We start from the raw sequence: 22,446 nt of genomic DNA on the forward strand, positions 1-22,446 counted from the left end.
GCCCAAAGTCACCCAGCCGGCTCCCGTGCCTAAGGTGGGACTATAACTCACCATCACCCAGCCAGCTTTTATACCTAAGGCAGGACTATAACTCGCCATCTCCTAGTGATTGATCCAAAGTCACCCAGCCAGTTTTCATGCCTAAGGTCGGACTAGAATTCACAGTCAGCTAGTTAGCATTCATGCCTACGGCAGGACTAGAACTCACAGTCTCCTAATTTCTAGTCTGGTGCCAGCCACTAGACCAAACTAGTTCCATTATAACCAAGTCATCATCTTCCAGTTAAGCTCTTGATAACCCAACTTTGCCACTGTTTTTTCCTTTTTCTTCCCTTCACTGGTGTCCAATTCTCGGGTGCTGCCTGGACAAAACCCCTGTGGTTTTCTTGGCAATGTTTTGGTTTGCCATTGCCTCCTTCCTAGGGCAGAAAGGGAGTGACTGGCCCAAGGTCATCCAGCTAGGCAAGACAATCAGCCGAAGCCAATCTCCATGAGCGCCCCTGCCTCCCTAATTTGGTTGTTCTTGGCATCCAAATATGTTCTTTTGTCTCTTCTCTTTAGACATATATCGTTGACGCTTCCCGCCAGTTTCCGAGGGAAGGGGAATGGCACTCGGCCAGATTTTGAATATCAGCACTCCAATTTATATGCCATTTCAGGTAAGTGGCAGATCTCCTTGTTCAATAAAGAGATTTTCTCTGCAGACCGTATTTTTTGGAGTATAAGACGCTCCGAAGTATAAAACGCACCTAGCTTTTGGGGAGGAAAACAATGGAAAAATATCTGCCTCTGCTGAAATTTTGGTGGTCCGCAGAAAAATTATTTGCATTTTTTATATGGCACTAAATCAGGGGTCCTCAAACTACAGACCCTGGGACAGATATGTGCAATGAACACTTGTGTTGCTGCAGAGACTCTCCCCCTTCGGGGTATTTTTGTAGATGTCAGAGGGGGGGCAGAAATTCTAACTTGGGGTCTGCTTCAGCCTCCTGGTGGGGGGCTTTGGGCGAAGGCTGGAGGGAAGAGCCGCTGGTGGTGAAGAGCCGGAGAGCCTCATTCCATTGGGACTGCATCATGGCGTAAAAATCGCTGACCATCTTGGCCCGCTGAGCCTCCAGGCGCCGGCACCTGGCCTTGAACTCCCGCAGGTCTTCCCTCTGCTTGGAAAGCCCATGCTCCTAGTCCTCAGTGAGGTGCTTCTGCTGAGCTTCCTTCTCAGTCAGATCCAATTTAACTGAGCTGTTTTGCCAACTCTTTCTCCTGGTGGCTGCTTACCTCCAGCAACTGCTTCCTGGGACCCTAAGGACCCCGGGCGGGCAGGCGAGGAGGGGCTGGGAGGGGAGGGGCGAGTAGAGGCTGGCGAGATCCCCCTTGATGTGAGTGACATCGAGTTGGCCACACCCACCCAGTCACATGACCACCTAGCCACGCCCAGCCAGCCGGTCATTAGGCAGATCATATTAGTTGTCCGCGGGATTTCAAATTATGAATTTAGTGGTCCCTGAGGTCCGAAAGATTGGGGAGCTCTGGACTAGAAGACCTCCAAGGTCCCTTGCCAACTCTTATTCTGATAACATCCCTGAGGCACAGAAGGAGAACAAGCTGCTTCAAGGAAGGAGGAGGAGATGATTTCTAATAACGGAAGTCGGGAGGAGAAATAAGTCACTTTAAGGAGGCATAAATTGTTGACGGCAGCGCATAAAACAGCCATCGTTCTCCACCGTCTGTCCCTGCCAATAACGGGGGATAGTTTTGAAATAAAAGAGAATCTCATCGGGGAGAGGGGAGAGGGGAGAAGGGGACAAAGCTTGCATCGCGGATCCTTGTGTAAAAGGTTAGTGGCTAACAGGTGGCGAGGTTTTCCCAGCGTATAAAGCCATGTGCACGCTGTCAGACCCACACAGTCTGCCTGGTTTCATGTGATGGATGGCCTGTTTCCTTGATTAAACCTTCCGTCACTTAAGGAACAATAAGCTGCAGCACCGAGGTGTCGAGATGCCTCTGTGTGTTTGTGTGTGTGTGTGTGTGTGTGTGTGTATGTGTGTGTTTCTGCTTTTGCAAGATGGCGGGCGCAGCTCACAGCATGTATTATTAAAACGAACCTGGCACCTATCGTATCTTTTTATTTCCCTCGCAAGAGAAACGGCCCTTAAATTTTTCCCTCGTAACGGGACGGAACAGAGCTCGCCTTTTCATTAGCGTAATTGGTTAGATTAATCAACTTAAACTTAAATAATTTTTTTAAAAAAAATTCATCTCTTGTCTTTGAGGCTTTCCATAATTTTGTCAAGGTACGATAAAAAAAATGCAAGTAGAAATGTATTTTTCCCCCCTCCCTTTCAAGGATAAACAGCTTTTCCCCCCCTCGCCCTTATTATAGGCCATCTTGTGCTGGTGTTTTAAGAAGACACATCTGGAAATTTTGGAAACATGGGGAGTGCTTTAAATTTAGTGAATTAGTTGTTGCTTGTGCCTTTGTGGTTGTGTTTTTTAATTGCTGGGGGGTTTTTTTGGCTTCCTTATGAGCTGTCTAGGATTGTTGGATATAAGAGAAGCAGCCATAACCGCTTTATCAACAAATAAAGTCATACGGTGAATTAACTGAAATTTTCCCATTGCCCAGTGGTTTTACTGGATTATAATATGCCATGATCCTAGATCCCTCCAATTATCCCTTCGCGTCAGTTCTTTCATTGCCCACTTCAAGACTTAGAATTCCCATCGATGGCTCCGTTAGTTAGATAATTCTTCTATCTTCCAAAATAGTCATTTTCGATGGGAAAGGAAAAGTGTGATTGTGTGCTTCCTGCCCCACTGGAAAAAAGATTGACTGCGTTAGGGTGTGATTAAGGTGAGAGTAACGTAGACTCAGTCACAAAAAACTGGCAGCCTAGGAAGAATAAAGATGGTTGATTTTGGATGATGAATTGAATTGGTATGATGGAGCAAACTTCATCCCTTGGATTGGAATATGGCTGTAGAATCATAGAGCTAGAAGGGACTTTGGAGGTCTTCTAGTCCAACCCAACCTCTAGTCCATGGCAGGAGTCCTTATACCATAGAGCTGGAAGGGACATTGGAGGTCTTCTAGTCCAACCTCTGTCCTTCTACCATTCCAGACAAATAGCTGTCTAGTTTCTTCCTAAAAACTTCTAGTGATGGAGCACCCACAGCTTCCGGAGACAAGCCTTTCCACTGATAAATTATTCTCCCTGACATGAAGTTTCTCCTTAGTTCTGGGTTGGATAACTCTTTAATGTTCTTCTCAAAACTTTACTCCTTCTAGAATCTTAACAGTGTGGTCTAAATGTTAGAATTCTGTGGATCTTTCTCGTCATTTAAGAATACTAGAACAATCTTTCTTTAATAGTCTTTTAAAAAATCTTTTTTTAATCAGAGTTTTTTTAAAAAAAGAAGGTTATTCGCATTGAAGGTGTAAATAAAAAAAATCGTATGTGCAGGTTGAAAGAGAGCAGAATAGTTTCCTTATTTGTGAAGATAATGGAGACAGAATGGTGTCCGTTCCTATTTATTATTAAATAAGGGACGGAGAAAATCATAACACACTTTAATATTCATTTATAAGCATGCTACGTAATGAACAAAAGTTAAACCAATGACTTTCCAGTTCATTTCAGTAGGCACAAATCTAGACATTGGATATTTCTTTCCCTTTGATAGCAGCAGGATGTAGAAAGTATCTAAATTTCCTTGGCATACTCCTGAGTGTTTATCAGTTCAGTCTCTTTCAAATTAAACACGAGTAAAATAATGGGATTTGTCATTAATTTGAAACATCTCTAAGCTTACTTTTCACTGCCATATTTACTTCAGTGGGCCTAAATCCCAGACCTTACCCTTCCTATAGGCATGTCAGTTTGAGGAGCGCAGATACTCCATCAAAAGTTTCAGGCTAAATGGATGAGCTTTTTAATACCTTGGCAGCTTTGGGGCGGGAGGGAAGTTAATAAACAGCGTGTTCCAAGACAATATGTTAATGGCTCCCGGAGGGAGAAAAGTTGGGTTTGCTTCCAAAACCCCAAAACAAAAGAAGAAGAAAAAAAAATGCTTTGGCTTGAAATGCTTGCACAAGATGCTTCATTTATCCACAAAAGGCTTTGGTAAGACTTATGGACAAATTGTGTGTTACTGGAGAGGAGCTGTTACTCTTCTTTGTTTTGTTGTGAGAAGTTTTGGCAAGGCTGTCCCAATTCATCTTTTCTTTTCTTCTTCTCATTGGCTCAGTTCTTTCCTTCATTCCTGGCCAGTGCAATTCAGATGGTAAATTATACCAAGAATCCACCCTTCCTTCCCAATGCAGGATCCTCTTAAAAAGACACCTAGGCTCCCTGCTTGGTTAGGATCATTTAGTAATTCAAGAAGAGAGCTTAGGTGTAAATGTACTCAGGAACAGAGAAAAGCTTCTGTCCACCTCTGTTACAAGGCTGACTGCAATACTCAGGTGAGGGAGAATCTGGTGTCTTCAGGTTTGTCTTTGTACAAGCCTTTGTAGAATCTTGCATAATAAAACTGCAGCAGGTGTTGGGTTTCATCAGATAAGCAAGCTGTTGCTTGTATCCGAACTCCAGAGCTATTTCTCTCTCATGTGTGTTAGGTAAGCTCCCCGATGGGAGAGCGAGTGCGTTCAGAGAAGCGTTGTGAGAGTTGTGTTGGAGAACACACATACCAGCATACAGAGACACTGCAGTTTAAATAGGCTTTTACTTTCATGGAAATAGAGGTATCAGAGTCCATCAAACAGTCCAAGTCATACACGGATAAGACAGTCAGTCATCAATGTCTTTCAATTAAGGGATTATCCAAATAACATAGTCCATAATCATACAAACAATCTGGTACTTAAAGTTTGCTAGCAGTTGCAAAACTTACAATAGCTCACGGCACTTTCTAACAGCCAGCTTCCAAAACACTCAGATCAGATCAGCCTAGCATCTAACAAAACAGAGAGCTAACAGTCATTCTGGCTCCCTCTTATGGCTGATTTAGGAAACAGCAACCAATCATATTTTACAGTATGATTTAAAGAAACAGGTACAGCATTGCTATATGATTTATATAATTGCCAACCCAACTGTTAGATTATATTCCTAACAATGTGCTTGGCCAGACATCAAACTTGATAGGTATGGTGTATAGTGACATCCTTAATTTATGTGGATCATGTGTTTTGGATTTCTCAATGCCAAGATTAGGAACAGGTAGAAAATATGGGGCCCTTGGTGCTTTCTGAGCTTGGTTGTTTTCTTGCAGACGTTTCATTACCCCACTACGTAATATCATCAGTGCTACAAGAGAGTGGGGTATGTGGAGGGGAGGAGGAGGGCTGTGGGGTCCTTGGTGTTCTCTGAGCTTGGTTGTTTTTTTACAGACGATTCACGACCCAACTAGGTAACACCATCAGGGCTAGAAAGGAGTGAGCTTTGCTCTCTGTTTATATACTGTTCCTTCTAGCCCTGATGATGTTACCTAGCAGGTTCATGAAATGTCTGTAAGAAAACCACCAAGCTCAGGCAGCAGCAAGGACCCAGAAGGCAATGAATATTTTCTTCTTTTCCTGCTGGGGAAGGTAAGATGAACCACAAAAAACAAATCATTTCAAAATCCTTGTTTGAGGAAATCGTAACATAATTCACCCAAAGGCCTTCCATATGTCTGTCTGATTATTTACCTGTCTGTTAAGCCCACTCCCTTTGTAGCAATGATGGTGCTCATGTAAGATTCAGAAGGGGAACTCAGTGCATTAACTATGGCTGGAGACCCGATTCCCAAGTGATCTTGGTTCATATCCTGGTTTAGCATCCACCAGAACATGGGTCCTTGACTGGTGTCCCTCATCTGTACGGTTGTGTGTCCCCAGAAAAGCATTGCACTTCAAAAAGGGGAACGGACAGAAAGTCAAAGTTTAATGTGTAAGCTGCCTTGTCTCGAAAGAACACGAGGCCTCCCGTAGATTAGCCCAGCAAAGAAAGGATCTGTCAGTTTGCTGCAAAGGAGCTAATTATTCGGGAGATTTCTCTCATTGTTGTCTATAAGACAATGAGCCATGCCAGGCTGAGCTCTTTTGTTCGCTAGTGTGAACTGTTTCTTGTTCCTTTCCCTTCCCTCCTCCTCTTGCTTGGCACCTTCCAATGTTTTATGGCATCAAGGGCTTAGCTCTCTGCTGACAGTGCAGCTGTTTTCAGGATTGCTGGCTTCCAGATCATCCGACTGCAAGATCAGAAGGGATCTCTGAGGTTAGGTAACCCAGCCCTCTCTTTAGTTCAGGAGCTCCTGAACTTGCTGCTTGGAGAAGCTGGAATTTTAGCCGTGATTTGCACAATGAGCTTAACCAAGAAGGTCACAAGCCGAGCATTTGCCTTCACTCTGTGTCAACTTACTGCCAAGTGCAGGAAATCAGGAGCCAGGGTGGTTCAAATGAATACGACACACTAATGCTTTGTACAAGAACCTGAGCTACTAACGACAGGCTAATGCTTTCTTCAAGAACCTGAACTACTAACAGTCAAAGCAAATTGGTGGTAGATAACAGTCAATGGAATTCAAGATGGACTGGACTTAGATCTCTTGTGGGTGCCAAAGGTCTCAAGACTGATAACATGCTTGACACACACCCCCCCCCCCGTCCCTCGGGCTCAGCGTGCTCATTTCCTACAACTTAGTGAATGCAAATGTTAAAATCTCTTCAAGTTCAGGAGCCGGGGACTTCAAACTCAGGGGTGAAATGCTTGCGACAATCAGCTGTGCCTGATTGTCTGTGAGGTTCCTGCTTGTTGCAAGGGGCCATTTTGGGTGAAGTCCAGTGTATGAATCGGTTGTGCAGCTTTTGTGTTATTTTTGTGTCAAGTGTAATAGTTGGGGTTTTGAGCTCTCTGTGACTCTGTGAGGTTCCTGCTTGTTGCAGGGGACATTCTGTGTGAAGCCCACCTGCTTCTACATTGTGTGTGAGTCAGTTGTGCAGCCACACCCACCCAGTCACATGACCACCAAGCCATGCCCACCAAGCCACACCCACAGAACCGGTAGGGAAAATTTTTGAATTTCACCACTGCTTCAACTCCTCTTAATTCTACGTCTGGAGCGGGTACAAACCCGATCAATTTGATCAGATCAGTGTATTCTCCAACCCAGACTATGGTCTAATTCCTTAATGAAGTAAAGGATGCTGGTTGAACACAACAAAGCAGTATGGTCCAGGATAAGAGAAGGTTGTTGACAATACATCTTTTCTTTTGACCTCCTTTGCAAGACTGAACTTCTATCAGAGGGGTGACATCTTTGGATGTCTTGAACTTTGATCTCCTCTAGGATGGCCCCCTCCTAAGTCATTGCAATTATCTGGGCAGTTCCATTTTATGCCTTTTAGGTTTTTATGTCTTTTAATTGTACATATGGATTTTGTAAGCGGGCCAAAGTCTACTGGAGTGGCTTCCCTGAACAAAGTTAATGAAACATATAAATTAATGTTCTCACTGGAGGATTTCAAATTGCCCATTTATGAATGTATAAAAGCATTGTGCATTTTAAAAAAATGGGTAAAACTAGGAGGTGGCTTGTGTGCTTTGTGAAGAGAATCTAAGTTTTCCGCTAGGCTCTAAGCTTCCTTGGCCAATGGTTGATGAATTCCTGTAATACAGTCTTATAAAGAGGGATCACCTCCTTTTTCTGGAGTGGACACAAGATCTTAGTAATTTGTAATGTTTGGGAAGTAGAGTTAATTCAACAAACAGTGACCAAACTCAACTGTGTTTGATCTCTTCATGGACTTCCAAGCTGTTATGAATAATCAAAAGTAATCAGCTGTTATGGCATTTTTATATCTCTCTTTTAAATGATATAAATGTGCAACTCAAACTTTGGGAAAGAGTGACCAGGCCAAACTTGAATTTAAAAAAAAAGTAATGTCCAAATGCCAAGGTGGCCCTTGGCATGGAAAATCCAACATCCAGCTGATGTTTTGAGCAGTAGCTTTTTCCAGCTCTTGAGTCTATAGAAATACATTGGCATTGATTAATGAGCTAAGGTGGCACTCTGAATGAGAATGCCAACATTCCTTGATTCTCTTTCCATCCCTATTGTACTATTTCTTTTTTCTTCTTCTTCTTGTGTTGGCTTCCCCCACCAAACAGCCATATGCTTCCTGCCACGATATTATGTGGACTTCAATTGCCTCTGGTTTTTTTTTTTAATAAATCTTTTATCTGCCTTCGATGGGGAAAGACAATTTAATCAACGCTTAGTCATGTCTTTTCATCCCAAAACGATTGTTTTGATTCATTATCCACCCCTTACACACCATTCACTTTTCAAAGATAATTAAATAGTTCATGCGGCCCAGTAAACTACCTTTATTAACATGGATAATTTTGGAGTGGGGAGGAATGCTGTTGTTTTAATTTGCTGCGAAATGATTCCCTTTAGCTTCGCTAGGGAAGACCGCTTTTGCCTTCTTACGAAGAAGAGTTGCCATGTTCGTTGCTGAATTCCTCTTTTAACACATCCCTGCCATTTTGTATTCCCATTCTAACCATATATTTGTATGCTTTGGAGTGATTTTATTGAGGGCAAGCTACTGTGGAGGTCTTTATTAGCCTCAGGAAATCTTAGTTAGTTAATGCCTGTTGTCTTCTCCTAGCAGATTCTTCTTGGTTTTAGGAAAAGACGGGGGGGGGGGGTGTGTTCATGAGACAACGCAAAAGAACTGAAGTCTTTTTTAGCCCAAAGAACTCATGGCACTGATTAGCAATGTCTCTTGTCTTCTGCTAGTGGAAATCTTCCTGGTAGCCCAATCTTTGGAGAAGTTTGAGAAGGTTCTCATGGAGCCACCCAAAAGAACTTGGCGGTGAAGAAAGAATATTTTTCCAGAATTGATCTGTTGGGTTGAGCCATTTCCTTCTCCCATGCAAACTAACAATGAAGTATTGAAGGCTTATTTTTTTAAAAAAATTTAAGAACTCTTAGGTTCCATATAAAAATCTTTAGTACAAAATATGCATGATATGAGAGCTACTTAGATGCCAAGTCAAGTGGCCGCATAAAACAATGGAATATAGACATTAAAGAAAAATATTTGTGGTTCAAGGCTGAAATGGAGGGTCCTTCTGCATTTCTTGCAGATGTTTCATTACCAAATTAGGTAACATCATCAATGTTGTCCCACCCTCCCTCTTCCCCTTCTCCTCCTCTCCACAAACCCTACTCCCTTCTAGCACTGATGATGTTACCCAGTTTGATAATGAAACGTCTGCAAGGAAACAGCCAAGCTCAGAGAGCATCAAGGACCCCTCATTTCAGCCCTGAGCCACAAATATTTTCCTTTAATGTATATATTCCATTGCTTTATTGACTTGGCATTTAAGTAGCTCTCAGATCATGAATTTTTTGTGCTAAATATTTTTATATGGAGCCTGAGAGTTCTTTAAAAAAAAAAAAGCCAACAATACTTCATAGTTTGTTTGCGTGGGAGAAAGAAATAGTTCACCCAACTAATCAATTCTGGAATAAAGTTCTTTCTTCACACACACACACACACGCACATATACACAGATATCCCACAATCTGCAATTCCGTGCTTGGTTAATTATCCCCACCGGTGTGAATATCATGTTCCAGATGTAGCAAAATGTCTTATTAAGAATGTGCTTTTACTTCTGCTCAGCTAGCTGTTTTCTTTCTCTGTTCTTTTATGAATAGGATGCTCCTATGCCAGTTGGATATTTAAACAGTTATTAACAGAATGACAATTAACAGATTGCTGGGGCTGATTCCCCCCCCCCCTCAAAGAAAGAAGAAGGGGGGGTAACATGCCGACAACCTCCTTCAAAATGGGGAACACTTTGTAAAAGTATTGCAACGCCACAATGGCAGTGAATTTTGATTTCCCGGAACTGATATTAGACTCCTTATTAAACTATGTACATCTGCTTTTAATTTAGTCCAAATAATTGGAAAATGCAATGAAGCTTTCCAATTAAAACAGGGGCTTTATGCTGTTTAATAATACCCCCATAATATTATAGCTTATGAAATGACAGGTGAGTTGCGCGGAAGGATGAATAAAACATAAATGCAGCAAAATAAGGACAGGAGAAACCCGAGACAGTTGCTGGGGATTTTAAATGCTCGATGTAATTTGCATATATTAATCTTTTTTTTTCCTCAGCCTTAATCGTGCATTCTTCAGCATCTGAAGTTAAAACAGCGTTGACAGGCGAGAGCACATGTAGTTTTTTCGAGGATTTATGACTTGTATAATTTCTGATCTTTAATAAGCAGATATGACTGATCCTCATAGTTCTATAGAAATCGTTTAATTGTTCCAGATGGCATGTACTGATTATGCAAAATTACTTTTCACACTATTCTCTCTTTCCCTCTCCTCCTCCTCCCCCCCCCCTTCTCCTTTTTTTCAAGGCTTGTATACGATGTGCTTGATGGAGTTCAGAGTAAAATTAAAAACAAGTTTTATAGAGCCTTATTGCCTGGTTTTATGGCGTGTTAAAGCACACGTGTGTGTGAGCATATACACACACCGAGGAGATGAATTTAGTCTCTTCCACTATGTTGACCAATGTTTGGTGTGGTGTTTAAAGGAAAACTTGTGTCTTCTTCTTTTCCTTTTCTCTCCTTCCAGGAAGGGTTTTTTTTGTCCCTGACGGTGTCACAAATGGCTTTTTTTTTTTTAAAGGAGGATAAAGAGGAACTTAAAAAAAACCTGCTGAAAAATAATAGGGTACCTAATTTGTACTCTGAGTTAAATATGCAGAGGAAATGTTCACACATCTTGCGTTGATACTGCTTGTGGCACAAATGAAAACAAAGCTGCTTGTGATAGTTTTCCCCCTTGTCAAGAAGGATTTACTTTTAATAACTGGAAAGAGGCGTGAAATTGTGCTTTAATGCGGCTTTATGTTTTTAGCTCAGAAAAACAGGGCTGTTGACAGGGCTAGTTCTTCTGCTGGCTTCCTTTTCAGTTGGCTACTTAGAATTTTCATAATTGAACAGGCCTTTTTGTAAAAACTTCTGGTTCCTTGCTGGACTTTTCCAAAATCTGTTTTTCGTGAAGTAGTTACCCCTCCAGAGAAATATTTCTAAAAATGCATTCAAATAGAATAGAATAGAATAGAACAGAATAACAGAGTTGGAAGGGACCTTGGAGGTCTTCTAGTCCAACCCCCTGCTTAGGCAGGAAACCCTACACCACTTCAGACAAATGGTTATCCAACATCTTCTTAAAAACTTCCAGTGTTGGAGCATTCGCAACTAGCTTGGAAGACAATTCTCTCTTCGGTGGGGTTGTTGTTGCTGCTGCTATTATTATTATTATTATTATTAGTAGTAGTAGTAGTAGTAGTAGTAGTAGTAGTAGTAGTAGTATTTCTTCTCCTTATTATTTCTTATTATTCTCCTCAAATGTTTTATTTTGTTAAAAAAATTAAAAATACAAAACTCAAAAAAATTTAAGAGTAGAAAAAACAAACACAAAAGAACAAGCAAGACATTAAAAAAGTGAATTGAAAATGAAAAAAAAAACCTATATACACATATTATCCCCCCTAATTAAATAATGCTTAATACATTACTAATTACAGAATTAATTTCTCCCCCCCATCCTTTCAAAACAGGCCCAAAAAGATTTTAAACCACCAAATCCATTTGCAAATTACTAACCAGTTATCTGTACACTATATTAATGACCACATAGTTAACAGGAAGAACAATAATAATACAGACAAGATTAAAGTTTCAGAACTCCCTGTTAACAAACTGAACAACTTGTAGAAAATTTTCTATGGCGTCTTATTTAATCCCATATCACCTCAAAGGTTAACATTAATTCATCCTGGATCAAATATCCATGTTTGTTTCTTAATGTGTCAATGAAGACTTTTTTTAAATGCCTCACGTTGTGTTCTTTTTATTTATTTATTTTCTATTCTTAATTTTTTTTTTTAAAAAAAGTTTTATTTCTTAATGCCATTTCTGATCGGCTTGTTGGATTTACTCAATTTTTTGCGCTAACTGATGGATTGCTATCACTCGCTTTCCCAAACATTTTGATTATTATTATTTGGCTGAGTCAGGTGGAATGAAAAGCTTTGGCCTGGCCCACAATGGAGGACAGGTTAGTGAAATGGAGAGAACGTAGAATTTCCCGAGATGGATAAGATGACTTCTTGGATTAGGGAAAGGGTGGTATATCTGCATTTATTGGTGATTTGAAATCCCTTATGGATTTTCTTTTGTGAAAAAATGAAGCTGTGATTTATGGTTTTGATGATTAGATGGGATAGATTATAGAAAGGAGAGAGTTGTGGTGATGTAACTTCAGAGAGGCAGGTTAAAATATAATTGTGCTTATAACTGCTGTGAAGAATATTGGAAGTAACTTCTTTTTGCTGTTATATCTTCCTGTATATCTTGTTCTTTTTTCTACTTTCTTCTATTTTCTTATTGTACTATAGCTTTCCTTCCTTCCTTCCTTCCTTCCTTCCTTCCTTCCTTCCTTCCTTCTTTCCTTTTATCCTTGCATCTTCCTTCCTTTCTTTCATTATTCCATCTTCCTTCCCTTCCTCCTTCCTCCCTCCCTTCTTACTTACTTTCTCTCTCTCTCTGTCTCTCTCCTTCCTTCCCTCCCTCCTTCCTTCTTTCTCTCTCTCCCTTCATTCATCCATCCATTCATCTCTACTTCCCTCCCTCCCTCCCTCAAAGCAAGCAGAGTAAAACACATTTTTTCACACAAACTTCCTTCACACAACACATGTAACTACATCAGTCCGAGGCGTTGCAACCATATTCATGCAATGTGCAAAGTTTGATTCGGGTGCAGCTGGGTTGTGAGAACACAACCACCGGTTCCCTGGGAAAGACCAGGCAGGAAACGTATCCCAGGGTCTCGTGAATGTGAACTTGCCTAGTTTGACACGTGAGTAATCATTGCAGAGTAGAGCATAGAAGAGCAGATGGGGCAACGGCTGTCGGGAGCGAAAATCCGTTGCAAAGTGTGCCTCCCGATACATACACAGACTTCCCCAGCCTTCTGGTTAGCATCCGACTGCAGCTCCCACCTTCCCAGTTGCTCTTCTGAAACCTAACGAGAACCGTAGTCCGAAGCAGCAGGCTGGGGCTGATGGAACCTGTGGTTCTTGTAGTCTGGAATAAATCCTCTCCTTCTTTTCAGGCGAGAGGAAAATAAACAGGCTGGGCGGGAGAGATACGCCACCCTACGCTCTTTCATAGAAAGGCAGGGGGATTAAAAATAATAATAGTAATAATAATTTGATGTTGAAAAGTGGGGTGCTGTTCTATTATGTTATCTCCGAGCTCTTCAATTAATCAGGAGTAAATTGCTCGGGATGTATGCATTCATTTGGAACTGCGGCAGTTGAAGAGAACTGTTATTGCCACCATTTCTGTGTTAAGCAACGTTTCAGAAACCAAATCAAACACCCAACCCCGAGCCAACCTCTTTTTCCCTTTCAGCAGAGAGGGTGAATAGCCTTAATTTTGCACCAGCAAAAGAAGGGGCTAATAATTACATCGTTAATTGGCATCTGGGAAGGGGGGGAAAACGAGGAGGCTCTTAATTATAAAGTGCTATTTCCCTAATAGCTACAAGAGCTGGGCATTTGATCTATATGGAAATTGCTGGCTATTATTAGCTAATTAGCAATTATGTTGATGGGGGCATCATGTTTTGGAAGAATTTGCGTGGGCAAATAAAACATACCACATGGAAACTCTGTTGCTGTCCCAGTGTATTCTCAGCAGTTTCTCTTTTTATGATCTCTTCCCTTCCCTTCCTCTTTCTCTCTTTCTCTCTCCCTGCCTGCTTCCTTTTTCTGCTCTTCCCTTCCCTTCCTCTTTCTTTCTTTCTTTCTTTCCTTCTTTCTCTCCTTCCTTTCTTTCTTTCCCTTCCCTTCCTCTTTTCTTTCTTTCTTTCTGTCCCTCCCTTCCTTCCTTCCTTTCTTTTCCCTTCCTCTTTCTTTCTTTCCTTCTTTCTTTCTCTTTCTCTCCCTGTCATCCTCCCTGTCTTCCTCCCTGCCTTCCTTCCTTCCTTTCTCTTCCATTCCCTTCCTCTTTCTTTTCCTTTCTTTCTTTCCCTTTCTCTTTCTCCCTTCCTCCCTCCATTCCTTTTCTCTCTGCTTTTCTCCCCACCTCTCCAGTTCTTTCCTCTCCCCAAATCCCTCTTCTCTTCTTTTCTCTGTGTCAGGGTTCCAAGTCATAAGTCCCATTCCATAAGAACTCCAAGGCAGGCAAACTTCCTCAAATAACATTTTATTAGGACATATCAAATTGGCAACTTCCTGGTGGAAAACCGGCTCTAATTTGGCGCCAGTTTCCCTCCTTAATTAAAAGTAAAACTTCATCATTTCCCCTCCCAGAGTCTCAGTCACATAATCCAACCAGCACGCAGTCCAGTTGTAGGTTGACCTCAGCCTCTGCCCCTGTGGACACTTGCACCAACATCCTTGATTCCCAGGGGAAAGAATTTCATTTAGACTACAACACCCCATATGATCTCAACCCATCCCTTCCCGAACCCCTGAAGCCGTGAGAAAAGAAACCTCTCTAGCAACTACACAACAAAGAAAATGGACACAGTTCGGCCAACTTAAACAAGCTGGCTCCTTGTTTAAAAACAGTGGTTCATAGCCAAACCTTCAGAAGGACTTTCTCCATCTGATGTGGCTTAAGAAGACATGTTGAAGCAAACTAAAAGCATCTCGGTTAGAGTTTGGGTGGCTTTTAAGACTAGGAAGGTCTTAGAACAGTAGTGAGCAACCTTAAACACTCCAAGAGTCATTTGAACCCGTTTCCCACAGAAAAGAAAACACCGGGAGCCACAAAATTCTTCCCGTGCCTGACCATTTCCTGAGCCGCTACAAAACTAGCCTATGTAGTTGAATTAAACGTTCTGTTTTCTTCTGAAACATTTCTTGTGGTTGGCCTACTGGGGTTGAAAAGCTCAATAAACTGCATGCCGGCCGGTGTCGCACATTGGGACACCTGTTTTGAATGACAGGGAGCCGCAGCAGAGGGATGGAAGAGCCGCTTGTGGCTCCTGAGCCACAGGTTGCTGGCCCCTGTCTTAGAACAAGGAACTGGGTGATGACCATTTAGTTTTACCTCTAAAGTCAAGTAACAGTAAGATTTCACCACCAATAAATGAGACGTTGCCCTCCTCTGTTTTGGAGGTTGTACAGTGTCCTATTTTGATTGGCAGGAAAAGGAGAATCGAGTCAGAAAAGTGCTCTTGTTATTCCTCCTCTCGTAATATACTGTATATATATATTGTGCTGTGAGTTTCCTTCTTCATTGCATTCATTTATCCCCTTTCCCCACCTTTGCTTTAAGATAGCCACATGTTCCTCTCCTTCAGCTTCTCCTTGCAGTTCGCCTCCCCTTGTTTATCTACACAAGGACTCGTCCTGAAGAATGACCGTCTGGATTTAAAGATTCCCAGGGCCAGCTTGACTTTGGCTAATCTGGTTAGAGCAGGCTGCCAAGGCAATCTCCGTTGGCGCACAGCAGATGGCAAGGGCCAGCCCCCAAAACAAACGGCACTATATCTTTGCCATCCTTTCCCGACGATCCATCAAAGAAGCTCTCTGAGGCTTGGGGGGGATTAAATCTTTTGCTACGTTTTTTACTTTCCCGCCACCTTCTGTTTAGGTGTCCCGAACTTCTAGTAAACTAACGGTATTTTACGGCAGAGAGAGAGAGAAAACGAGACAGAAGGAGAGACCCAGAAGGGGGGCGGGGAAGGGAATAGATCAACCTTCCCTTCCATGTTTCTCCACACCTGTTGAAGGGAAACTTACAGAAGCTGAGAATCGTGGAGTCTGGAGTCCAATGCATTTGGGAAGTAGTTGCCGTCGAGGGTCTTAGTTAAAGTGGAATTTGCTGCCATCAGAAATGGCAATGGTCATCCCTGTCCAAGACTTCAAAAAAGAACAGAGTTTTGGAGGATCTGGCTATCAGTGGCTACTAATAGAATGTATGTAGAAATAGAATAGAATAAGGAATAGAATAGAATAGAATAGAATAAGGAATAGAATAGAATGAGGAATAGAATAGAATAAGGAATAGAATAGAACAAGGAATAGAATAGAACAAGGAATAGAATAGAATAAGCAATAGAATAGAATGAGGAATAGCATATAATAGAATAGGATAAGGAATTGATTAGAATAGAGTAAGGAGTAGAAAAGAATAAGGAATAGAATAGCATAGAATAGAATAGAATAATAGAATGTTCTAGACTTTCACATACCTTTCCTTAAACTACCAGGATTCACCTTCTTTTAACGACTCCCATCATCCCTTACGGGGTGGAGTCTGGGCAACTGAATGGAGCTGAGTCTTTACTGGCCGGATGCCCTTCCCTTACAATAAAATGTAGAGTTTTATTCAGCAGATATATTCTCATCGTGCCGAGAGAGAGAGAGAGAAATAACTGCCTCTACCTAGCATCAAACTCACAGCCTCCTGACTGTGAGGCGAGAGCTCCACCTTTAGGCCACCGCACCACTCCCTTAAACTATCAGGAATGGTCCCACAGATCCTGGAGCCGTTCCAGAACCTCTGTGGGATCCATGGAAACATCTTGTTGGTTACTGCAACACGCATAGAAGCCTAGATCAGGGGACTCTCTGGACCTGTCCACCTTCAGAGACTTTCTATGACTCCTCTGAAGTGGTGACCCCCTTTCTCATCTCCTATCTCGTACCTATGCTATGCTATTGTATTCTATTCCTTATTCTATTCTATTCTATTCCTTATTCTATTATTCTATTCCTTATTCTATTCTATTCCTTATTCGATTCCATTCGTTATTCTATTCTATTCCTTAATCTATTCTATTCCTTATTCTATTCTATTCCTTATTCTATTCTATTCTATTCTATTCCTTATTCTATTCCATTCCTTATTCTATTCCATTCCTTATTCGATTCTATTCCTTATTTAATTCTATTCCTTATTCGATTCAATTCTATTCCTTATTCGATTCTATTCCTTATTCGATTCTATTCCTTATTCGATTCTATTCCTTATTCGATTCTATTCCTTATTCGATTCTATTCCTTATTCTATCCTATCCTATCCTGGCTTCGACTGACATCATGAGGGACGGTTAGCCAAGTTTGCAACTCTTTTCTGAAGCACCGGCCCTGTTGGATCAGGATGAGGCCCCATGGTGAGCCTTTCACCAGAGGCTCAGGAGAGGGGTTTCGCAGCCCACCCACCCCCAAAGCCGCCAGCGAGCGCTTGGCAGGAGCCCTAATGCTCCTTGACAGCCATATTTAAAACCTCTCTGTCTCCCTTCATTTGTTCAGTAGGAGAACTTGTCTCGAGCATGTCGCGCAAATCTTGGCGGCAGAAAATTCCTTGGTTCTATTATCAGCCTTGATGGGAAGACACCACCTGATATTTCAATGATCCAGAAAAAACAATGGGGTGTGTTTCCATAAGCCCCGGGAGATGCTTTGTGAAGGAAGAGAATAACGGCAATTAGTACTTAGATTTCCACTCTTGTTTCTGACGCCCATTGTTTTCTGCCTTCAAAGAAACAAGTAGTGATTATGCTGGGAGAATGTTTTTCTGCTCCGTTTCAAATTCTCGGTCCTCGTGCAACTCATTTCTACTTAGCCGGCACCTCGGAGGAGGAGAATTCACTGTGGTTAGTTAAATTTAGGACCTTGTTCAATCGCATTTGATACCCCAGAGAGCTGGATGGTGGCACTTGTGTTCATCTCTTGTGCTATTTTGCAGAAGAAGATTGACAGGGGAAGGCGGGAGCTGGGTGCACACCACCTGGTTGATTGATTAGGTACCGTCAAGATTGACAAGGGAAGAGAAAATCTGGGTTTACACCACCTGATTGATTGATTAGGTACCGTCAAGTCGGTATTGAGCCTTAGCAACCACCTATAGATGGATTTTTCTCCATGATGGTCTGCCTTCACCTGGTCCTTCAGGTGTAGTCATCACTGAGTTGTTGCTGTTGTTGTTGCTGCTGCTGCTGCTGCTGCTGGTTGACCTTCTCCTACTTCCACCTAGGTGTATGGATTTCTTTAGGTATTATATGGGCTTCTTGGGTAGAAAGTTGATTATGGGCTCTTAGCAACCAGATTGCCAGATCTTCTTCTGGAGGATCTGTTCCTCACCTGATCCTTTGGGATTTCCAACGTTGTTTTCAGTATTTGTTTCCAGAAAGTAAGTCATCTGTGTACCAAGTTTGGTTGAAATTGCTCGAGGCGTTCCAGAGTTATGCTGAAAAACACAAACACACACACACACACACACACAAAGCCATATATGTATGTGTGTGTGTGTGTGTGTGTGTGTATGTATGTATGTATGTATGTATGTATGTATACACACACAAACACACAAAATGCAAAGAAAAAACTTAGACATAGACTACATTTATACAATAGATTGGAACTTCGTATTCCTCCTTATAACAATTTCAAATCGGTACAATTCCTCTTATATTATTTCCCCTTCTAATATATTTCATTTAAAGTTTCACCATTTTTAAGCCTCTTATTTCACTATTATTTACTTATCTATCTGATATATTGGGTGATTACCTCTAATAAGTTTAAATTCTCTTGAGTGCATATCTACATGATAATCCTCCTTAACTTTTACTTTTGAACCTTATTAACTTCTTCAATTGACCTTCGTTTCTTTCCTCCAACCATCTATACCAGCGATGGCGAACCTTTCTTGGCTTCCGTGCCAAAAGTGGGGGGAGCACTATTGGGGGGGTCGTGCGTGGGCGTGTTGCACCCATAATGCAATGCGCAACCGTCAGCACACATGACAGGCGCAACCCCCCATTTTTTGCAAGCTTTCTTCACCCTCCCCAGGCTCCAGAGGCTTTATAGGAGCCTGGGGAGGGCTAAAACAGCCTCCCCCGCCCCTTAGAGGCTCCTGGAGCTTCCCTGAAGCCTCTGGAGCGCAAAAAACCTCTGTGGGCAGAAGAGAAAAACACATGTCCCATCTTTGACCAAGCAGTTGGAATCCCAACTTTGGAGCAGAATGTGATTACGACTCGTCTTGACAGGCTGCTGAGGTTGAGGGCACCTCTGTCCCTCTAAATCTCTCCATCCTTCCCTGCCCGGATTTTCCTTCCCGCCAGTCTAGCCCACCCGTTCAGATGCTCCCCGCGAACCGGTTTTATAAATAATCTCGTAGCGACAGCCCTAGATGGGGGGTGGGGGTGGGCTGAATCTCACAGCCCGCGTGTTCACGTCTCGTTGGCATTAATAACAGACTCCATTGTGTGCCCGTTCTGCCATATTCTTTTTTAAGTGCAATCATTCTGAGAAAAGGGCATCTCCTTAATTACAGGTCTGCTTAATTACAGCTCTGTGGAAGCTCGTTTGCTCCAAGGAGCCCACACGGCAGCATTGAAGCATGTGGACAGATTGAACTGCTTTCCAGCAGCTGCGAGTTTTCTTCCCCAATCTTGGTGGCTCCTCAGTTTTTGAGGATCAAGATGTTCCTTGCACAAACTTAGGACTTGGTGGCCTGGCCTTTTTCTCCATTTGATCTCCCTTTGAGCCCAGTTGGGTAAACAAGGCTGAAGCAGAAGGAGAAAAGTCATATAAAGGTTTAATGAGTATACTCACATGCAATTCACAGCCAAGCTCATTATTTTAGTGGATGAAGGTTTCCCTGCCCAGTTGTGTCTGAATCTAAGGTGCAGTTTCTTGGCCGAAGGAGCCATCATTGTCTGAAGACAATTTCCAGGGTCATGGGGTCAGCACGGCTGCATGCCAGAGGCACACAAAACACCCTTGCTTCCCTGCCATAATCTACTCTTCTCTTATTTTTGTGCTTTTGAACTACTAACTGGGCAGGAGCTAGAGCAAGGAATGGGAGCTCACCCCGTTATGCAGGGCCTGGGTCTCGAACATGGACTGCCAGCTTTCCAACGGACAAGCTCCACTGTGCCATAGCGCCCCCTACTTTGGGGACTGTAGAGAGGGGAAGACGGTAATCTTAACCTCCGTTCTTTGTGTTTTTTATTGCAGCTATGGAAGGCGTGCCTTTTATGATCTCAGAGAAGTTTGCCTGTGCTTCCGAAGGGGTGAGTTTTCCGTACTTATCCATTGATCCATCTAATCGTCCTCTGGGGTTGCACACTTCAACTCCTGGCACTTAACCCATTGCAATAGCAATAGCAATAGCAGTAGACTTATATACCGCTTCATAGGCCTTTCAGGCCTCTCTAAGCGGTTTACAGAGAGTCAGCATATTGCCCCCAACAATCTGGGTCCTCATTTTACCCACCTCGGAAGGATGGAAGGCTGAGTCAACCCTGAGCCGGTGAGATTTGAACCGCTGACCTGCTGATCTAGCAGTAGCCTGCAGTGCTGCATTTAACCACTGCGCCACCTTGGCTCTTGAAGAACCTCACACTCCGACTATGCCAAAACCCACAGTCACAATGATGATCCATTGCTCCAAGTCTCCCATCTTCCTTTGCGCCCTCCAAAAGCTCTCCAGAAAATGTCATCTTGAAATTTTGGAAAGCCATCCAGTTGAGCACCTTGGATGGGTGAGCTCAACCTTCCTCGGCTGTCACTTTTTATTAGCAATAGCAATAGCAGTTAGACTTATATACCGCTTCATAGGGCTTTCCGCCCTCTCTAAACGGTTGACAGAGTCAGCGTATTGCCCCCAACAACAATCCGGGTCCTCATTTTACCCACCTCGGAAGGATGGAAGGCTGAGTCAACCCTGAGCCGGTGAGATTTGAACAGCCGAACTGCAGAACTGCAGTCAGCTGAAGTGGCCTGCAGTGCTGCATTTAACCACTGCGCCACCTCGGCTCTTATACTCCGTACCATCTTCATCCACCCCTCCTTCTTCAAGAGAATCTTCTTCCCAAGCTGTCTTCCCAAGTCACTTCCCAAGCTGAGATGCTGGCCTGTTGCCTCTCCTTGCTCCAACCTATCACAAGATGCATGATGATATTTTGCTTCCCTCACCTGCCTGCTTCTCTTTATTGAAGTCCACTTCTATCTCCAAGCAATGGGCCATATCTCTATTCCATTGGGTACCATACTGCCTCCTGATACTGGACTATCATTCTCATAACTCTGCTGACTTGGAGAGGGGAAGATGGGAACATTAGTCCAGCCCAGGGGTCGGAAACCTGCAGCTCTGGAGCCGCATGCGGCTCTTTCATCCCTCTGCTGTGGCTCCCTGTCCCCGGTCGGCTCCACAATCGATAGGGCTTTCAGTTAGGACAGGTAGAGGAAAAAGGACGCCTAGCTAGGAGGAGACTCTGTGGTGGGGGAACCGGACTTCTGGTCGGCTCCAGAATTGAAAGGGGGGGGCTTCCGGTTAGGACCTTTGTGGCTCTTTGAGTGTTAAAGATTGCCGACCCCTGATCCAGCCAAACATCCTACCAGGGACAGGAAAGGCTGGATTAAATTCTTAAATTTTGAATGGCACATTTCTGTCTTCCCCTGTTTAGATGCAGCCTGTTGACCTCTTGGGAATCACAATTAAATCTTTGGCTGAAATTGAAAAAGAGGTGAGTTTGTTTTTTCCCTGGCATGCCTTAGTCACCCAATGCTCTATTTCCCTCTGCCATCAACCCTGCTTATATATTCCCATTTATCATTATGGTTCGTCACAATCAGTCAAATGTTTAGGCTGGATTTGACATTTTGGTCTACCTATTGAATCCTTTCCCAAGGACCTGGGATAGGCAGATGCCCGATAGTGTGCAAGGTATCCTCCACAGATGCCAGATGCTTTCAAGCAAGGCTTTTACAATTGACTACAGGGGATTTTGTCAATCCTTACGATCGTTATGATAGTGAGGAGTTCACACTTCCTTTAAACCCACAGCCTAAAGCCGAATTCCTTTAAGAAATTTAACCATCCCAATCATAACCAAAGACTTAGAATTATATAATGAACTAGCTGGATACCCATGCTTCATGACAAAACTATGTGATCGGGCAATGCAGGAGAAATCCGGTTCAATCTGTTGGCTCAGTGGTGATCGGTGATTGAAACTCATAAGGGTATATCGCTCCCGCCACCTTGAGTCCAGAAGCGGTTCCACAGGTGACATTTTGACGAGGTACCGACGTTTAGTACTGTAAGGAGCCCCAGATCCCTCCTGAGTGAAGGAGTGGAACGTCTGCCAGTTTGAACTGAGGTAACTGACTGTGAGGCAACTGGCAGTTGGAACAGAGTTCTTTTTAGGTGGGGAGGGGGAGTAGAACTCCTTAGCATCAGAGTGTGTTACTGTATTACTGTATAAGAAATACTAATGATCCGATGGTCATTTCGAAAAGCCCCACTGCCACGTAGTATAATATTCTCCTTCGCTATCATCCCGTTGGCCAATCCTTAACCATCAGGATGTTCTTGGCTTTCCCTTCATTG

At 42.8% G+C, this 22,446-nt stretch overlaps 1 protein-coding gene across 3 annotated transcripts in view; it reads left to right on the plus strand.

Moving 5' to 3' along the window:
• The window catches only part of MVB12B (multivesicular body subunit 12B), a 51,939-nt gene that overhangs the window by 23,697 nt on the left and 5,796 nt on the right, over window positions 1-22,446 (plus strand). For all 3 annotated transcript variants that reach the window (XM_087704735.1, XM_087704734.1, XM_087704736.1), the window contains exons 7-9: window positions 562-659; window positions 20,070-20,125; window positions 21,521-21,580. In XM_087704735.1, the coding sequence (XP_087560861.1) occupies window positions 562-659; window positions 20,070-20,125; window positions 21,521-21,580 (214 nt within the window). The remainder of the gene's footprint in view (window positions 1-561; window positions 660-20,069; window positions 20,126-21,520; window positions 21,581-22,446) is intronic.

The sequence above is a fragment of the Thamnophis sirtalis genome, unplaced genomic scaffold (assembly GCF_051295495.1).
Source record: "Thamnophis sirtalis isolate CommonGarterSnake01/CBP01778 unplaced genomic scaffold, rThaSir2_p1.2 scaffold_2, whole genome shotgun sequence".
In the NCBI taxonomy this organism is placed as follows: domain Eukaryota; kingdom Metazoa; phylum Chordata; class Lepidosauria; order Squamata; family Natricidae; genus Thamnophis; species Thamnophis sirtalis.